General features: G+C 45.0%; 1 protein-coding gene across 2 annotated transcripts; it reads right to left on the bottom strand.

Moving 5' to 3' along the window:
- Window positions 1-1,753: 1,753 nt before the first annotated feature.
- LOC311428888 (zinc finger CCCH domain-containing protein 11A-like) lies at window positions 1,754-16,012 on the bottom strand. Of its 2 annotated transcripts, none has more exons than XM_084540118.1 (18): window positions 14,108-16,012; window positions 12,749-12,795; window positions 12,187-12,364; window positions 11,867-11,986; window positions 10,964-11,087; window positions 10,331-10,533; window positions 9,667-9,786; window positions 9,081-9,161; window positions 8,676-8,786; window positions 7,883-7,945; window positions 7,516-7,617; window positions 7,247-7,312; window positions 6,236-6,727; window positions 5,936-6,012; window positions 5,034-5,226; window positions 4,224-4,393; window positions 3,748-3,809; window positions 1,754-3,203 (listed from the first exon to the last, which is right to left on the bottom strand). In XM_084540118.1, the coding sequence occupies exons 8-18, from the start codon at window positions 9,106-9,108 to the stop codon at window positions 2,936-2,938; spliced, it is 1,632 nt and encodes a 543-aa protein (XP_084396244.1). In that variant the 5' UTR covers window positions 9,109-9,161; window positions 9,667-9,786; window positions 10,331-10,533; window positions 10,964-11,087; window positions 11,867-11,986; window positions 12,187-12,364; window positions 12,749-12,795; window positions 14,108-16,012; the 3' UTR covers window positions 1,754-2,935. The 2 variants fall into 2 exon arrangements, with proteins under 2 accessions (XP_084396244.1, XP_084396245.1); XM_084540119.1 differs by having other exon boundaries at window positions 12,749-12,801; window positions 14,115-16,012.
- Window positions 16,013-16,706: the final 694 nt, after the last annotated feature.

Here is a 16,706-nt window from a genome sequence, read left to right as displayed (position 1 = left end):
GAAATAACGCCCAGAGCTCACACTCTGAGTGCAGCCCAACAGCACCGAAGCACCGGTAGGCTAAACATTCCAAACCTGGCAACAAGGCTGACCCAAGCAACAGCACGGAACCCTTCTGCACCTTCAGCGTGGACATCAGCGTAAGGAAACACAGACCTCCTCGATCCAAATTTTAAGCGAGAAACGCAAAAGGTCACCCAACCGGCTTGTTTTCAGCAAGCTAAAGGAGAAATTAAGGCGACAACCGGGTGCATCCAGAGTTAGTCAGATCCTGAAGGCAGTTCCTTGGGGGAACGGAGGAGCAACGCGCCAGATGAGGGCTGCCTTACAGCGCACCCCTTAGAAGCACTGCTACGGAAGGAAGGCAGAAGGTTGGAACTCGAAAGAACTCGCAAGGCGCCCGTTAAGGGGGAAATCTTTCATTTTTTTCTCAGCAGAACCTCCCCTCTCCCTCCCCCCCCGCCCCCCCCATGAAGGCAGACCAGGGACTCTTTGCTTCCTTAGGGAGAGGGCAGGGACGGGGCAGGGTGGTGGGACAGATGGCCAGAGGTTCGGATGGACGGACAGACAGCCAGACAGAGGGCCCAGCAAGGCCTGACGAAGGGCTCAGGAGCGGGAGGGAAGGGCAGGGCGAGGGGAAAGGCAGAGAAGTACAAATCTCTTTTTCCTTGTGATAACTTTTCTTGACCAAAAAACACGATTGTGAATGAGGCAAAATGAAAGATGTAACATGGGGACGTGCGGATACTCACGATGATGCAGCCTTCTATCCGCATGTTCACCTGCTCATAGAGCCACACCTGGATCCTCGACCTCTGCAGAACGAAGGAGGAGAGTAAGTCGGGCCACAAACACTGAGCACTTTTGTTCTCTCATGTGTTCAGAAATACCTGCTAGCCACAGCCACGACAGCTCCCAAACGCTCCGAGGAGCAACTCTCAGGGGCAGTTCCAATGTGCAATCTGACATTTGAGCGTTATACCATCGGGTGAATACTACACGTTTGGTGAAGAACACGTTTCCAGTCACAAGGGAACACCCCTGCACGCCCGGCTACACGAGGGGGAAATGCCGGGCTCCTTGTGCCCACCAGCACACCGCACAGCTCTCCATCCCCCACAAACCCGTCCCGGGACACAGCCGGGAGCCGAAAACTCACCGAGGGGAATCCCCAGACCCTCCCCACTCCCCCCACACTCCCCAAATCCCCATCCCCGCCCCCTCCCCGCGGTACTCACGTTCTGCAGGTAGCGGAAGATGAGGTTCTCGGGCGCTGCGTTAAGGGCTCAGCACGGGGACGACAGTTCCGGGCTCGGGACAAGGCCCCAAACCCCACAGCGAGGCCTCAGGGCCCCGCGACAAGGCCTCAAGGCCCGGGCCGAGCCCCCTGAGGTCCGAGCCGCCCCCCACCCACCTCCCCGGCACCCCCCAGCCGCAGGAAGGATACGATGGGCTGCACCATCACCTTCTGCACCTTCTGGCCCTGCCCGCGGTACGCCATGGCTGCTGCCGCCTCGCCGCTCCCGCTCCCAGCACCGCAGGCAGAAGAGGCGAAGGCTGATGGTAGAACAGGGCTTCTTGGGGTGAAGGGAAAGCGAGGGCAGGTGGGCGCAGTCTCTGAGCTCTCCTCCTCCTGAGTTTGCTTTTTCTCCCCCATTTCTGAGCCGGCAGAAGTCCCCGTGAAGTCCTTCGGCACGATGAAGGCCTGCGTGAGCTCCAGCAGCAGTTTCGTCGGCGGAGGTTTTCCCTGGTGGGGCCGGGGCGTCACAGCACACACACACACACACACACAGAGACGCGTGGTTTTGTCCAAACATTAAGTATTTACAACAAATTCGACAAGCGCTTTTCCTCTGCCAGCAGCAAATGCCTGAGGGCCCCCACAGCTTCACAAATCATAGCGGGAAGTGCCTACCGTGCCGCGAAAAGTTCGGAAAATAATTCAAAATTGATCTGCTAGGGGAAAAAAAAACGATGGCTGGTGGCAGGGTACACAATACACCCGAATCTCAGCTCTGTCCTCCGCAGGGTCAGTGCCCACGCCCAAGTGCGATGCTGATGGCACCCGAACATTTGCTGTAGCAGGCAGCAGAGCCAGCAGCTCAGGGGAGCAAGTTTTAAAACCAAGAGGCACTTAAACAACCCTTCATCGACCCTGTGACTGTGGCAGAGTCCCGACTGCTCGCCCCGGAGTCCTCACACAGGCAAAAAGCACCAACCAAAGCCTGGGGGAACTTTGGTATAGCACAAGAGAAGGGAGTGGGGGTAGTGGAGCCGCATGGCAGAGCTGCTGCTTTTCACCATTTGATCCTCCCTGATAATTGAAAGGAAGGCTGGGTGGGCTGACCCCCACCCCCATTCCTGGCAGCAAGTTTGGTCCACAACACACTGGAACAACGATTCTGCTCCCTCCCACCCCTACAGCTTCAACATCTGACACGGGTACAGTCAAAACAATGGCATACACGAGTAAAAGTCAAGAGTTGACATAGTAACTCCAGGATTTGGCTATCAACTGTCCGAGAAATCAGAACACCGAAGCTTCACAATGTGCCCAACATCGAGTTGTGCCAAGGGCGGAGGAAGGAAGAAGCTTTACATTTAAGCCTTCAGAGCATCGCTCCATCAGAAGATCGATTTGCAGCCACCATGGCGTGCCAATGGAGATCTTTCTGTGCCAAAAGAAGTGCTTTGTCCTCTCGATATCGAAGGTAACCACCTATAGTTACAGAATGGATGCACAAGACCTTAACTCTGACCAGCAGGGAAATTTAGGACAACTGAGCGCAGATCCTGCCAATTTCTACCACTTCGGACTGTGCTTTAAGTCTCATTGCAAAGCCTCAGTTAGAAAAAGGATCACCTCGGGGTATCCAACAAGAAGAACAGTTTTAATTTTTTTTTTTTTTTTAATTATACCCTAGGACTACGCAGTTCAACTGTCAATCATCTCGGAGAGTTCAAGGAGGAGGTCATCCTCGTCCTTCCCTGGGTCTAAGTCGATTTCGGCTTCCAGTCTGCCTCCTGAGATTTCCCAAAGTAGCTTCTCAAAATCTTCATCCGCAGATAAGGGCACGTTCCCTGTGGAACTCAGCCAGCGTGTCCGTGCCTCTTCTGGCTGGGAAGAAGCTGAGGTCGAGGTCTCGAGATCCATCTCCATCTGCTCCTCAAATCTTTCAGGGCTTCCAAGACGCACTTCAGGTCTTGGGAGAGCAAGAAAGAACAATCAGGATATGCCATTTCTTAACGGGAAATCCTTTTCCTGCAAACCGGCTCTTAAAACTGTAGGCAAGCCCTCCTATGCTTCAATCTTACACAGGGATTGTTATCAATCAACCCAGGGCTACATTTAGAGCCCGATGTGTTACCAGGTACATTTTTCAGTCTGGGGGTTTATCTGTGAAGCCTGGGCACCTGGAGTTGAGGTGGCATTCTTGAGGACCAAAAGGCAGAGGACACTACTCATCATCTATCACCTCACGAGGAAGTAGAACTTCACCTCATCCTCGTTCAGGTATTCAGACAACCCAAGAAGTCACCGGAAAGCTGTGCTGACTTGCAGCATTTCAAGAAAGCCTAATTAAGCAATCCTGCTAGCTGCTAGAAAGTGGTTTCAGGTGACTTATTCCTTTGATGGATTTTGGCTTCAATTATCTCAGAACCCTCATTTTTTCCCACATGTGACAGAACTTATGTTTCCCTGGGGATATACACTGATTAAGAAAAAGAACAAGTTGGGGTTGTCACCTGTTTTGGGGATTTTCTTCAAGTCTGATGGCTGGGACGTGCTCCGGCACGTCTGAAACACCCTAGAAAGCAGCAAAACAGTATTTATGACACATGGGTAAAAGATTCCTTAATAGCTTTTTCCTCCACACTGCTTCTCCTCTGGCATTGCGGAGCCGTGGCCAAAATACAAAACCAAGGTGCTCCTGAAGAAAGTTCACGTTCACCTGGAGGTTACTCACGATCTGGTGTCTTTTAAGAACATGGCATTAATGGACAAAATCCCCCACACCAGAGAAATCACAGCATCAGAGTACCGGTTAAAGAGTGCCATTCATCTCATAAATACAGAAGGGTTCTACAAGCATCCTGGAGACAGCTACTGGATTTCTAAGGAAACAGAAGGCCTGCAGAACGTTTGAGTTTTCCACCTTTTCAAATAGAGGAGGGTAGAAATTTAACAAGGGATCCATCGCTGCATTAGCCCCTGGCCTTACCATGGCTGCTTTTCTGGCTGGAGGTCCCATCATGTCAGCATCAAAGGCAGTCTGTAGTTCCACAGCTGCTATGGCAGACGGGTAACTCCCAGGTGCCTTACGTTTCAGTGCCTTCTTCTTGGGGAAAGTGACTTTCCCACGCGAAGGCTTCGCAGATGTCATAAAGTTGGCTAGAGTAAAAGGAAGAGAGAACTGATACAGTCTTGCTCTGCCTCAGGAAAAATCCAGGTTCTCTTAATCATTTCCACAGTCCTTCTACACACTTAAATGCATTTGGCCAGCACAATTACACCGCCATTGCCTGGATTCTCAGGAATCTTTTCCACATAGTAAACTCTGTCTACCAACAAGCCATACAAAGGAACAAAGAAACCGAAGAGCTACAGTAAATAATAATCCAGGACAAGGGAAACCTCAGACACATAGCAATCCTAAGTGCAAGCTAGGTTCACAAATATAGACAGCTTTTATATTTAAAGTCCTGCTCCCGCTAGGAAAGGAAAAAGCAGCAGTTATAGTAGGACAAGAGTGTATGCAACTCTTGTACCAGCTTCCTCTCCCTTGCAGTGATGTCCCACAGTTAAGTTGTTCTACAAAGTCCACATTTGTAGTGTCATTTTCTAGTCTCCCGTTCCTTACCTAACATCTGGCTGGCAGGAAAAGAAGCAAACTAAGAAAAAGAAAGTACACCCTTCGCTTCGTAGCACTGCGTGGCAAAATGCACCCAGCCAGAGTTACAGCATGAGAAGTGTCATCTTCTGTCTGTATTTCAGAAGACAACCTAAGTAACTCTTAACCTTCAACACTTACTTTTAGCTTCCTGGCCCTGAAATTGAGCTGCCACTTTCCCTGCTGGTTCAGTATTAAAGAAGCCAGCAGTAGATTTGACAGCAGCTTCCTCCTGCCGAAGCTTCTCTTGTTGTTCTCTCTGTTGCCACTTCTCCCACCGTCTCTCTTCAAAGCTCTTCTCTGGACATTTACGAGTTCCACTCTGCTGAGTGGGCTAGAAGGAAAGAAAAGTAGTGCATGAATAGGACAAAAAAAATAAATAAAATCCGTGGAGATTTCGTTAAGAAAATCTGATCAGCAATCCCTCCAAAATGGTCTTGATGTGGAACAGCATATTAATCTCGTTCAGGTTACTGTTGGTTTTTTTGTTTGTTTGTTTGTTTGTTTGTTTTCCCATAAAATTCTGCCTGTAACAAGAGCCATGCTTTACTATGGACGCAGTCTCACATATCTGCAATATCCACTATGGCAAGCTTCTTTAAACAGCTAGGGTGTTCTGCTGTACATCTATTTATCACATTCTTTTTAAGCAGCAGAAAGTCATACAAGTTCCCTTATACAGTATCCACTGACAGATTGATTTCCTTGAACACAGAACTCTGGCCTTCTGTATTAAATCCTTCATGTCTGACAGATCAAGTCAGTAAGAACAAAAAGAATTCCCTCCACGTTAACTGTGTAGATTTCAGCTGGTGCTAACAGGGTTTCTTTCTTGCTGTGGTATAAACAGACTGATTCCAAGTTTGAGGATTACAGAGTTGTCTGGAAATGCTGCTGGTGATAGGATTTAGACTGCACTGCAGCTCCTACCAGCTGCTGAAGGGTAAGAACACACTCAAGAGGGTGGCACACGGTGAGTAACAAAACTTGTCAGAATTATCAGAAATTGTACGAATGTATGTGTGTCTTCACAGAGGACTCACCTGTACATCAGGTCCAGAGGAAAGCTTAGGAAAAGGCCGGTTCAATTCCACTGCCTTCTTTTCTTCTTTTTCAGGTGCTTTAAAAAAAGACAAAAAAAAGTGTTGTCAACGGCAGAAATAAAGAAAGCTGGGTACTTGTTTCCTTTGTGCATTTATTTCCTTGTGTCCCATGAGAGAGAGAGAGAAAGGCTACAATGTGCAAGCCATTCAGCATTTATCCATGAAGCAGATCCTGAGCAAACTGAACTTGCTCAATATGGGAAGCACCTCACTGGGGCAGGCATTAAAGCATCTTATTACCTGTTAGTTTTGTGCTCCATAAAGATTTCTGCTCTGCTGGGGCAGGTCCGGGTTGTGCTGAGGGAGCTGGCACATCTCCTTCACTCTGCTGCATCCGCAGAGCTTTCTCACGCTTTATTTCTTCCAAGGTTTTAACACGCACTTCTCCTTCTGGCTTGACTTTTCCTGCCGGCTCCTTCGCCTGCCCTTTGCTGGGCCCGGACAGAGCGAGCTGCTTCTTGGACTCACCCTGAATTTTGCTCTTGCTATGGCATTCTCCTGCTTTTTTCTTCTCTTCTACCAAGCGATTATTCTTTTTTTCAGACAAGGCTTCAGAGAAAGTTTGCATGCGACCTGCACGAGCAGCTCTTGCCCCTGCGCTGGAATCTTCAGTTTTACCGTGCCCTTCAGCCTCGGCTTTGGCTTGAGGTTCGCGTCTCTGAAGAGCTTTCTCACGACGGATTTCCTCCAGTGTTTTCACATGGATCTCTCCCATCGGCTTAGCAGCCTTCCCTGTCATCATCAAGAAATGAGGAGAAGCACCAACATTTAAAGAGAGTCCAGCAATATTTTAAGTCTCCAAAATTTGTCAGAGCACTAAGGAAAACTCATCTTGAGCGTTCCCAATAATGCATCTTAGAACAATATCCTTAGAACAACATTCTCCTCCTCCTCTGAGCCACTTGTATTTTGAAGACCAGCCCTATCCAGAGAGAACTGCTACACAGAAATGCTGCTTTACTTTATTACTTTTTCAGACTGCATTTCAAATTCCTGCTCCTGGCAGTGGTTCTATTCTAATTGTACGTAACGGTTCACACAAGCAGCTAAAAACCTCGACAAGGCACAAGTAGAAAATAAACACACACCTAGAGCCAGACTTCTGATAGTGGCTGTCAGAAGAGCTTCAGCACTCAACCAAGAGGCGTCAGTTCTTTGTTTTCGTTTAAATTAGTTTGTAGGGATGTATGAAAGCAGTCCAAGTTTGTGGAAAGGAAGGAGGAGAAAGCATATTTAAGATCTAGCTGTTACCTCTCTCAGTACTGGTCTGTTTAGGAGGTAATCCCAGCCTGTCCTTCAGAGACTTGGGAACTCGAACTGCAAAACAGAAAAAGAACGAATTAGGGAGGCTGCATAATGTCAACTTCAGGTTCACATTTCAAAACAAGACAGGAAAGGTAACTTTGAATCCCAGTGATTACGACCTCAGCCAACATGCAAAAAGAAACATCACTGGAAAAGGACAAACAGAAAGACTAAAAACGAAACCCAGGAATCCAATCCAGATGCCCGTTTAGTACCTGTCTCTCTCTTGGGTGCTTTGTCAGCATTTCCCGGAGCCTCTACCTTCTTCCCCAGCCTTTCAGCAAGGCTGCGCTTCACTGGAAGGCTGCCTACATCATCTTCAGAGAAAACAAGGAATATTGTAAGAACTTTTCTTTGCAGGAAGGTTTGAGAACAGTCAACAATAAGCTTCTCTTTTTCAAGCATATTTTCATAGAATTGCCTTTCAGCTGCTAAATGATTTATTTTTTTTTTTTTTTCCGTTTCTGCCGTCAACACAGATCTCCACTGCAATGTATTTTCCTTTCATACATCACAAATACTCTTTAATGCAGTCATATATAGAAGGCAGCACCTACGTAACAGCTCGTAAAAAGTTCTCACCCGCGGAGGCTTTCCGTTTTCCTTGTCTATCAGCAAGATCTACTCGAACCACAGGTTCCTCCCCTAAAACAAAAGGGAATTTTTTTTTCTATTTCACAGAAACCAGTAGCCAACAGAAATATTATCCTGTTAGCCCATGTCCAAAAAACCCTAGTCAGACACTGTTTTGACAGCTAAACCACACAAACTCATATTTTAACTATAATTAACATGGAAAAAAAATATTAATAGTCTCAGTGCTTGCTTCAAATTCCAGCTGAGATAGTAGAGAGTGAATCTGAGTCTGCTTGACACCTATACTTTGTGCAGAACAAAGCTGCATAAGCAAGCAGAATATTCTTAGGTGCAAATGCTGAGAAATATTCCTTTCTAAGGTGAATGTCTACGAGTAAAAGTACTTCCACACTTTTTTCCCTTTAAAAGGCATTTGCACAGCTCTAAACAATTTATACACAAACACCTGTCATACTGTGTCCACACCTGCCACTGTACGCCTCTTTAATGCTTCAGAAATTGCTTCTTATATAGCACTGGCTTCTACAGCTCGCTCTTCTCGTTACTCTTCTGTTTTTCAGTTACCCCCCTATTGGCATACTGACACTTTTTTTTTTCTCCTGCCACTGCACTTAACCTGAGCACCAAATCTTTCCAGTACAACCAGGGACTTTAAGCATAAAAGCACGTTTTGAACAGAAGGCAGCACCAGAAGGCTAACATGGGTGAATTGTTTTAATTATTGCTTAACCCTCCAGTTTAGGAGTAATGAAATCAAAACAAAAGCATTCATTATTACCTTTCTTGGAAGACACTGTCACAGTTCTCACCACTGTCCGGACATTTTCCTCTTCTGGAGCAGGAAAAATCATAGAATCAACGGGACGAAGAGAAGATCTTGAAGAACCTTCTGTTCAGAGCAACCAAAACGTAAGGAAGTTTACCCAACATAAAAAACTATCACAAAGAACAAAAAACTTTAAATGATTTGTTACTGTCAAAAATACAGCAAGCAGAGCATGTAAAGAAGAGAGGTGACTAATTTGCCTCTGGTTGCCCTTTGAACTCCCATTTAGAATACCAGCTGGCTGAGAATCAGGTTGCTTTATGCCCCCAGCTAAAAATGGAAGTCTGTCCCTCAAGCAGCTCCCAGTCACCATCACCTGCCGTGAACAGGATAAGAAAGTAGGCAATATTAACTCACCACCGTGTCTCTTCTTTTTTTCCTTCATCTTCTGCCATTTGATTTCCTCAAGTGTTTTTATTCCAAAATTCAGATTGCCCTCTGAAAACAGGAAACAGTTCATGAGACAGGCTTAGAGGCACTCACTGAGGACCACAGATCCTCAGGCTTCTTAGCGCTCAGGAACTTTCTGAAGTATTTCGAATAAAGCCTGTCAACACTCCTCACAAGTGAAAGAGCCATAGAACCAATGGCATTTTGCCCCTCCTTTCATCCTTCAGGGTTCAAAATGTAGTTTTAATTTTAATCCATTTACACAATATTAGATCCCTCTATCGTTAGATATGGCTTATCAGCAGTGGTTGCAAGGCTGCACGTGCAGCCATTTAAACTCCATGCTGTGGCCCTGTTTTGTTCTCCAAAAGTAAAGAAAAGGAGTTCACCTTTCTGACCCAATGGGCACATGATGGTATTAATGGCAGAAATGAGATCATGGAAATAACCGACTCCATTCAGCACCCCTACATTTTGTTGTGTTTTTACACCACGCTGCTTTTGACTTAACTGTCAAGTTCTTCTGATTTATCCTACTAAGGTGCTGGCATACCTTGTTTAGTAGTAATAGAACTGCCTTTCCGAGTGGAAATCACCCGTAATCCATTTTTGCCTTCCGCAGCTGGATGCTGGACGGGAGTTTTAGTTTCTTCTCCTTCCTCAGAAAGTTGGTCTGAAGGGGAAAAATCGATTCAGTTATGCATAGACCAGGTTGGTCGTGATTACGTAGCTCATGCAGTGACACTTCAGCCCATGGTTCATATAAAAAACTTTGTTGCTGTTTTGTTTTTTTTGTTTGTTTGTTTGTTTGTTTGTTTTTAAACAGCTACACTGACCTGATGAACTCCTAAGTAGAATACACTAGGACAAAACATCTAGGACTCTAGATTCTCTCTGCAGCTTTAACTACTACACAACACATTGCTCTTCAGACAGAAAAAAGAAATTTCCTTCCTAGTTTCACATAGAACTTTACACAAAAGACCAGCTAAAGCCAGGAGTGGTTCTAAGCTTTCCTCCAACGTTTCAGCTTCTGTCCACTGACTGCCAGACAAAGCCACCAGTGACCTGGCCAGACTGCCTGCCCTATCGCTAGTCAGACCTCAGGTCATCTGTGATTTATACACTCATTTACAGCACAGATTCCTTCCAAGAACCAAAGATTTAACACATTCATTTACAGCACAAATTCCTTCCAAGAACCAAAACATGCTCACCATCATCATCTTCATCATCATCTGCAGCATTGATTACAACTGGAGGGTGTGTAGGGCTTGGGACATTTTCAGAGTTTTCCACTTTCGTCACCCCCTTAGCTGTGGAGAGGGATTTGACTGGACAGAAAGTTTGTTTTGCTGCAGTGACATCTGAGCCACTTTCAGATCATCGTCCGCGCACTCAGGCGGACTTGGCAGTGTAGCTAGAGGAAGAGGAGGATCATCGGTAATATGGCAGTTTAAAACTTTGACCACAATGCAAAGAGATGGTAGCAAAGGCAGATAACCCGCACAGACAACGAATTCAGCATCTCCTTTTGCCCATCCCATCACTGCTTACACCGTGAACAATGATTTCCCTTCCAACAACAACACATCTCCCTACCACCCAGCAAAAGAGGAAACAACAGGAAGCAAACTGCAAGGCAAACATCACACAAAGCAAAGAGAAGCTGAGCACGAAAGCAGAAAACAAACACCAGCAGTACACTCGGTGCAGTACACCTATGACTGCAGACCTTTTCCTGCCCTCACAAATGAACAGTTACCTGACGCCCCCTACAGGATTGGCACCCACTAAGTAATACTCAAAATTAATTCTTCAGCGCTTAAAGAAAAAGGACCTAAACTCACTCTTGCTTGGTGGTAAGAATTGTCCATCGATGTAACGTCCCTTTGCATGATGAAAAGCACAGTTGGCTTTCTGACAGCCTCCCGGCTGGTTCTCCCAGTAGCAAGGAATCTCACTGCGCTTTTTCTGAAGACAGAAAGAAAGAAAAGCTCGTGATAACATGCACCTGAGGCTTGCAAAGAGATGCACAGCTCCAGATCGTGACAGCTGTCACAACACAGTGCTGAAACAGCATTCCAAAGGTCAGTTTCTCAGTTAAGCGTAGTATTTCTGGGCATATTCACAAAGTTTGCATACGCTGTAACCACTATGCACATTTAGTTTGGTCATCACTCAGTTTGAGAAGACAGGCACTCTCAGACATCACTTGAGGGTGGCTTAAACTAATACACCTAGGATTATACTAGGATTATTCAGAGGGAAAAAGAACATCTGAAATTGCCTAGGTTAACCCTGTCTAGAACTACTTCTTGGAGACTTAGTTCTGCTGCACCTTTAACTTTCCCCACTTCCTACCCCAGGCAGCTACAACAGCGTTATCTGAAGGACTGTGGGTCAGAAGACACCTGATAGTTCATTATCAAGCCTGCTCCCATGAGGATAGAACAGCCTGTTTATTACCCCCCTGCTCCAGCACGTTTTAGCAGTCTATTTAACAGCTATTCTGCATCTCTTGAGAAAACTGTCAGCATCTAATAAAAAAAAATAAACAAATATCTTGCTAAGACATACCTAAGGCATTGATTTTATTTCCCTCTGCTTCCTCCCACCCCCTCTCTTGGTAACAGAAACCAGTATGATTTTGAAGCAAACAAATCTATCCTGCAAAAGCGCAATCAGTACACCTACGGCACTGAAAAATGCTTTTGTGGATTTATTTTGAGAACACATTGTTAGGCACTCACCTCAATTTCCATGTGTCTGAATCGGCAGACATTCCTGAAACAACGACCCTCCTGCCACAGCTTGCAGACCGTCTCATTGCCCAGAGCAGCTTCGCAGTGGCGGTAGGCACATTTGTCTCCCTGGAACCAAAAGGAAACCAACAAGGAAAATAGAGTACAGCCTCAAAAATGGCCATGCTGCTGCCTAATGGTGCTACAACTGAATTCACAATCTATCTGGTTCTCAAGTTAACCAAAGACCAGTGTGCTTCCTCCTCCTAATCTACTCCTTCCTGAAAAAAAGGGGGAAAAAAAGCAAAGCAAAGGAAAGCCAGCCATACCTTGCTACAGGTAGAATAGAAATAGAAGTAGCAATCGTCTCCTTGTTTAGACATGCCGACGAGTTCTGCTAACAAGCTCGGGTTCTCTCCACAGGGACTTCCTCTGCTCTTGGAGAGAGCTGTCTTCACCCTTGCTTGGGCTGAAAGTCTTCTACTGGCTTGTGATCAGTGAAATCTTCTTTTTAAAAGTAACCCGAAAGAAAGTAACAAGTGAAAAATAATGAGGAACAAACATTTTTCCAGCTTTCTTCAGTTAATCAAATCAAGTTATCAGTCTCTCAAAGAGAGCAAAGCCTTGAAATCAGCTGTTACATGAACTAACTAAATATTAAAGTTCTGTAAAGCTGCCAGGAGCTTTGTCAGCAAGCGTTCTCTTCCACATCCTCAATAATATGACCTGGAGCACATCTGGAAGCCTGAAAACGGAGTCACTCCTTAAAAAACCACCTGATGATACATGCAAGTCAATTATCAACTATGGCTACAAATAACTTCTCTAGAACACAGTTAGGACGCATTAAACAGCACGTTCCAGGCCCTGTGGGTCTTCGATTTCACCTACCTGGACAACCTCAGCAAAGTTATCGATCTTCAAAGGCTTCCAGTTAACTGCTCCTGTAGGCCGAACCAAGACTGAATCCGTGAATTAATAATAAAGGGGTAGGAAGAATTTTCCTCCTCACTTTGCCAAGGGAACCTCTCATCCACAATTCAAACATAGGATGCGCTTTTAAACAGCTTATAACTAAGAGAGGAAGCAAGTCCATTTGAATGCTCTCTCAGACTGGATGCAGCCACGGTTAGTTAGCTCTTCAAAAAAATAAAAAACAAAAACCAAAACAAAACAAAAACAAAAAAAAACAGCGCATTTAGAGATGAACTCGTGATTCAAAGTGGCTGCAAAAATGAGGCTCCATCTTCCACAGCCGGACAATTTAACTTTTTTTTTTCTTTTTTTTTTTTTAATTTAAAATTCAGCATGTTCCAATCTCTGGTCTTCAAGATTTCTTCACCTATTAAGAAAACACAAAAACCTTTCCCCGTCTTTATTACCTGTACAGCAAAAAACATACCAGTGCATCTAAATCCACAGATGTGCATACGCATACACACATCTGTGTTTATACACACACGAGGAGGGAGTGAGAGAAAGTTAGCGAGAGCGACAGTGAAAATCAGAATTTTTGCCTTTTCGACACAGAGAACGCGTAAAAATTCTCTCATTTTGAGGGAACTAGAAAAAAATGGAGGCTCTACAAAAGATTTTGATGAGTATGCCTTCGAGGCCGATGCTTTGTAACATGAGGGATCTGGGGGCCAGCACACAAATATGCATACGGATGTACATGCATACAGGATAAACATATCTATACACACAAGCGTGCACAGTATATGTTGTATGATCTCCATATCGAGAACAACTCGTAGCCCTGATCAGACATGTAGAGTTGCAATCAATTAACAGCAGCAAGACAGCAGATCAAGGGTACAGCAAGCTTTGAGAGGCAGGGGAATGCTCACTTTGCCAGTGGCACGGCTGCATGATACCAAGGATTTTGAATTACTTTGATTTTTTGGAAGCAATTTGGTTTTTCTTTCTGCGCTGTAGCTGTGGTGGTTTTACCGTGCTGGGCAGCTAAACCCCACAACCGCTCTCTCACTCCCCCTCCTTTAGATGAGGAGGGGGAGAAGTAAAGCAAAGAACAACTCACGGGTTGAGATAAGGATAATTTAATTAAAGGGAAAAAATTATAATAATTAAATAAAGACTACCATGAACTAAACAATTTAACTAAGGGGAAATAAAAAGGGAAAGGGGAAAAGGGAGGGGATAAGGAAAAATAAAAAGAAGGGAGGAAAACAAACAAACAAAATAAATGAAGGCTATATGGAAGTGCAGAGGAAAGAAATTACTCTCTACTTCCCACAAATGAGCCATGATTGACCACGTCCTTGAAGCAAGGCCTCAACGCACGCAGCCGGTGTTCGAGAGGAGGACCGACGTTTTCCCAACGAGAGCCCACCCCTCCCCTCTTCTTCCTGTTTCCACCTTTTATTGCTGAGTGGGACATCACATGGTATGGAATATCCCTTTGATTGGTTTAGGTCAGCTGCCCTAGTGATGTTTCTCTCCTCACCTTTTTGCCCACCCCCTAGGAGGGTTAGAGAAAGGCCCAATGCTGTGCCACTGCTGCTCAGCAGTAGACACAACACTGGTGTGATAACACTGCTGTTCCAGCTACAAGTACAGAGTACGGCACTGTATGGGCTGCTGCAGGGAAAGTAAACATTCCAGCCAGACCCAGTACAGTAGCAAATACCACAGGTTTGCCATCACGTGCTGTTCCCTAATCCATATATCCATCATCAGCCATTGCTGCAGGATCATGAAAGGTTAGAGAAGACGACTTAGGTCCAATTTAACAGCCAATGAGTTTTCGATGAGCAGAGCTGCAACAGATTTTATTTCGCCACAAGCATTTTTTTTTCTTTTTTTCTGATATGAAGTCAGAAATTTTGATTTTTTTTTTTTTAAAGACACTAAATGTCACAAAACCTGCAACCAGTTCAAATTAGAGTGATTCTGAATCCTTTCATTAAAACGCTGCACATTTCTGTGCAAATTATTTCTGACTCTTCTGGACAAAAGTGGATGAAATAGTTCTTACAAATTAATAATAAAAGGTTGGAAGCTTTTACTCACACAAACACTAGTGAATTTTCCAGGAAATATTGTTTTGGCAGGGAATTTTCCCAAATCTAAAATAAAGAGAGGAAAAGTTGGGTTCTCATATTAGTTACTGCTTTTGACTGCTGGACAAAGGGAATAAAAACAGTAGTTAAGTGCAAGGTTTCCTTCTCTTCTTTAGTATGGATAGGAATCGTCACTTCGGACCTTTAGCACCTTCAGAAACACACCCAGTGCCATGCAGGTTCCTCTGCAGCTACTTCTAACAATTACTGGTGCTCCTTAGCATGGAAGTTTGACTCAAAACACTCTCCAGATTTAGCTCTTTTGACTGCCCAAGGAGCTCATCATTTTGCTTGTTGCCTTCCATTTTCCTGAACACACCGGGAACGCTGTTCAGAATCTGAATGGATCTGGTCTAAGGAATGGGAAGAAAGCAAAACCAACGATACCTTGCAGTATTCCAAATTCCAAAAAAGCAGTCTCATTTTAAAAAGGACCTCAAAAGCTTTTTTTTTTTTTAAACTGACATCTGCCAACATAGCAATCCAAGCGCTAAACCAACTGAAGTTGCCCCTGAAAGCCTGAATAAAAATGAGTAACTCTGGTGCACTCAGCAGGTCTGTAATAGAAGTTGGTAAGGGTTTTAGATTTCTTTTTTTTTGCTCCAGGGTGCTGGTAAAATTTTTGCATTAAGAGATTTTGAACCTTTTGTACCAAAGAATTAGAGATGCGCTACAGTGCCAGTAGCTGGGGGTCTGGAAATACACACCAACAAGTGTCATAAGCTTTGCCTTTGCTGAAGGAAGATGAATAGTACAAAGAAAATCTGTCTAGTTTGTTTTACAGGCTTGTCTTTCTCAGTACGGAACAAACTGACCTCCCTGGTCTAACTTTGCAGTGCCTATTCTGCCTTTGTCCTGCAGAGAAGAGCAAGAAAGGAACAAATCTATTTTTGCACCCCAAAAACGCATTAGAGGAGGATTATCACACCCACCTAAGGGTACTTCCTTGTTTGTTTATAAAGCACAAAGCATTTCTCTTGGACAGTCTCTGTTGCTGGCCTCTTTTGTGCCTTCCATTTATAATAAAGATATTAAGATGCTTACCCCTTGCTTGTTTTTTTTTTTTATTTGTTTGTTTGTTTGTTTGTTTGTTTTTGTTTTTTTTAAAGAACAGTGGAAGTGGAGAGTCGGATGACAAGCAAGAACAAACACTAGAAACTCCTTGTTCTGCCCCTGCTTTTTAATCACCCAGCATCACCCCGGCTGCAAAACAGCCTCTGCTGATTTACCTGCTTGTTAAAGCACCCCACAGGCTGCAAGTGCGGTGTGCTAGGTGTCAAGTTATATTTAACGGTGCACACGTAACCATTCATCTTCCCACAGTCGAAGCACAGAACAGCCTCTTGCTAACACAACTCATCCCTGCTGCTGCAAGAAACCTCATGGCCTGCAGGAAAACCTCAAGCTAAGAGTTCCAAAGCAAAAGCAGAAAACGCATCATTTGTACTCTTTCTATTTGAGGGAATTCTAGCTGCTAAATGCTGCCTACATCTGAGGGCACGTTCTGAGGCTGCCGGGAAGGACACTCAACACCCACTGACAGCAGGAGTGCAAAGATGCCAGCCAAGAAGGCAAAGGTTAGAGCTGAACGCTGCCTCAGCTTCCTCCAGCAGCCAGCTGGGGGTCACCTTTCACCACGCTCTCTGAGACTCGGAGCACCGAGTTACCGCAGCCGCCACGTACAGCTGCTCCTTGCTGGCCCAAACTATTTGAAGAGTCTTCAGACTTCAGGGACCTGTTTTACGACAGCCTCAAGATCAAATTCA

The sequence above is a fragment of the Aythya ferina genome, assembly GCF_964211825.1.
Source record: "Aythya ferina genome assembly, contig: HAP1_SCAFFOLD_178, whole genome shotgun sequence".
Lineage (NCBI taxonomy): Eukaryota > Metazoa > Chordata > Aves > Anseriformes > Anatidae > Aythya > Aythya ferina.
Note: the sequence above shows the minus strand (reverse complement) of the source record. Positions and strands in the feature narration are given on the sequence as shown.

What these genes read in the sequence shown, in the direction of transcription:
- LOC311428888 (XM_084540118.1), bottom strand. Translation starts at nt 9,108, where the DNA reads ATGAAGGAAAAAAAGAAGAGACACGGTG. An exon ending in AAAAAAGAAGAGACACGGTG is followed by an intron (nt 8,787 to 9,080) that starts GTGAGTTAATAT and finishes TGCTCTGAACAG; the next exon opens with AAGGTTCTTCAAGATCTTCT. An exon ending in AAAACGGAAAGCCTCCGCGG is followed by an intron (nt 7,618 to 7,882) that starts GTGAGAACTTTT and finishes TTTTCTCTGAAG; the next exon opens with ATGATGTAGGCAGCCTTCCA.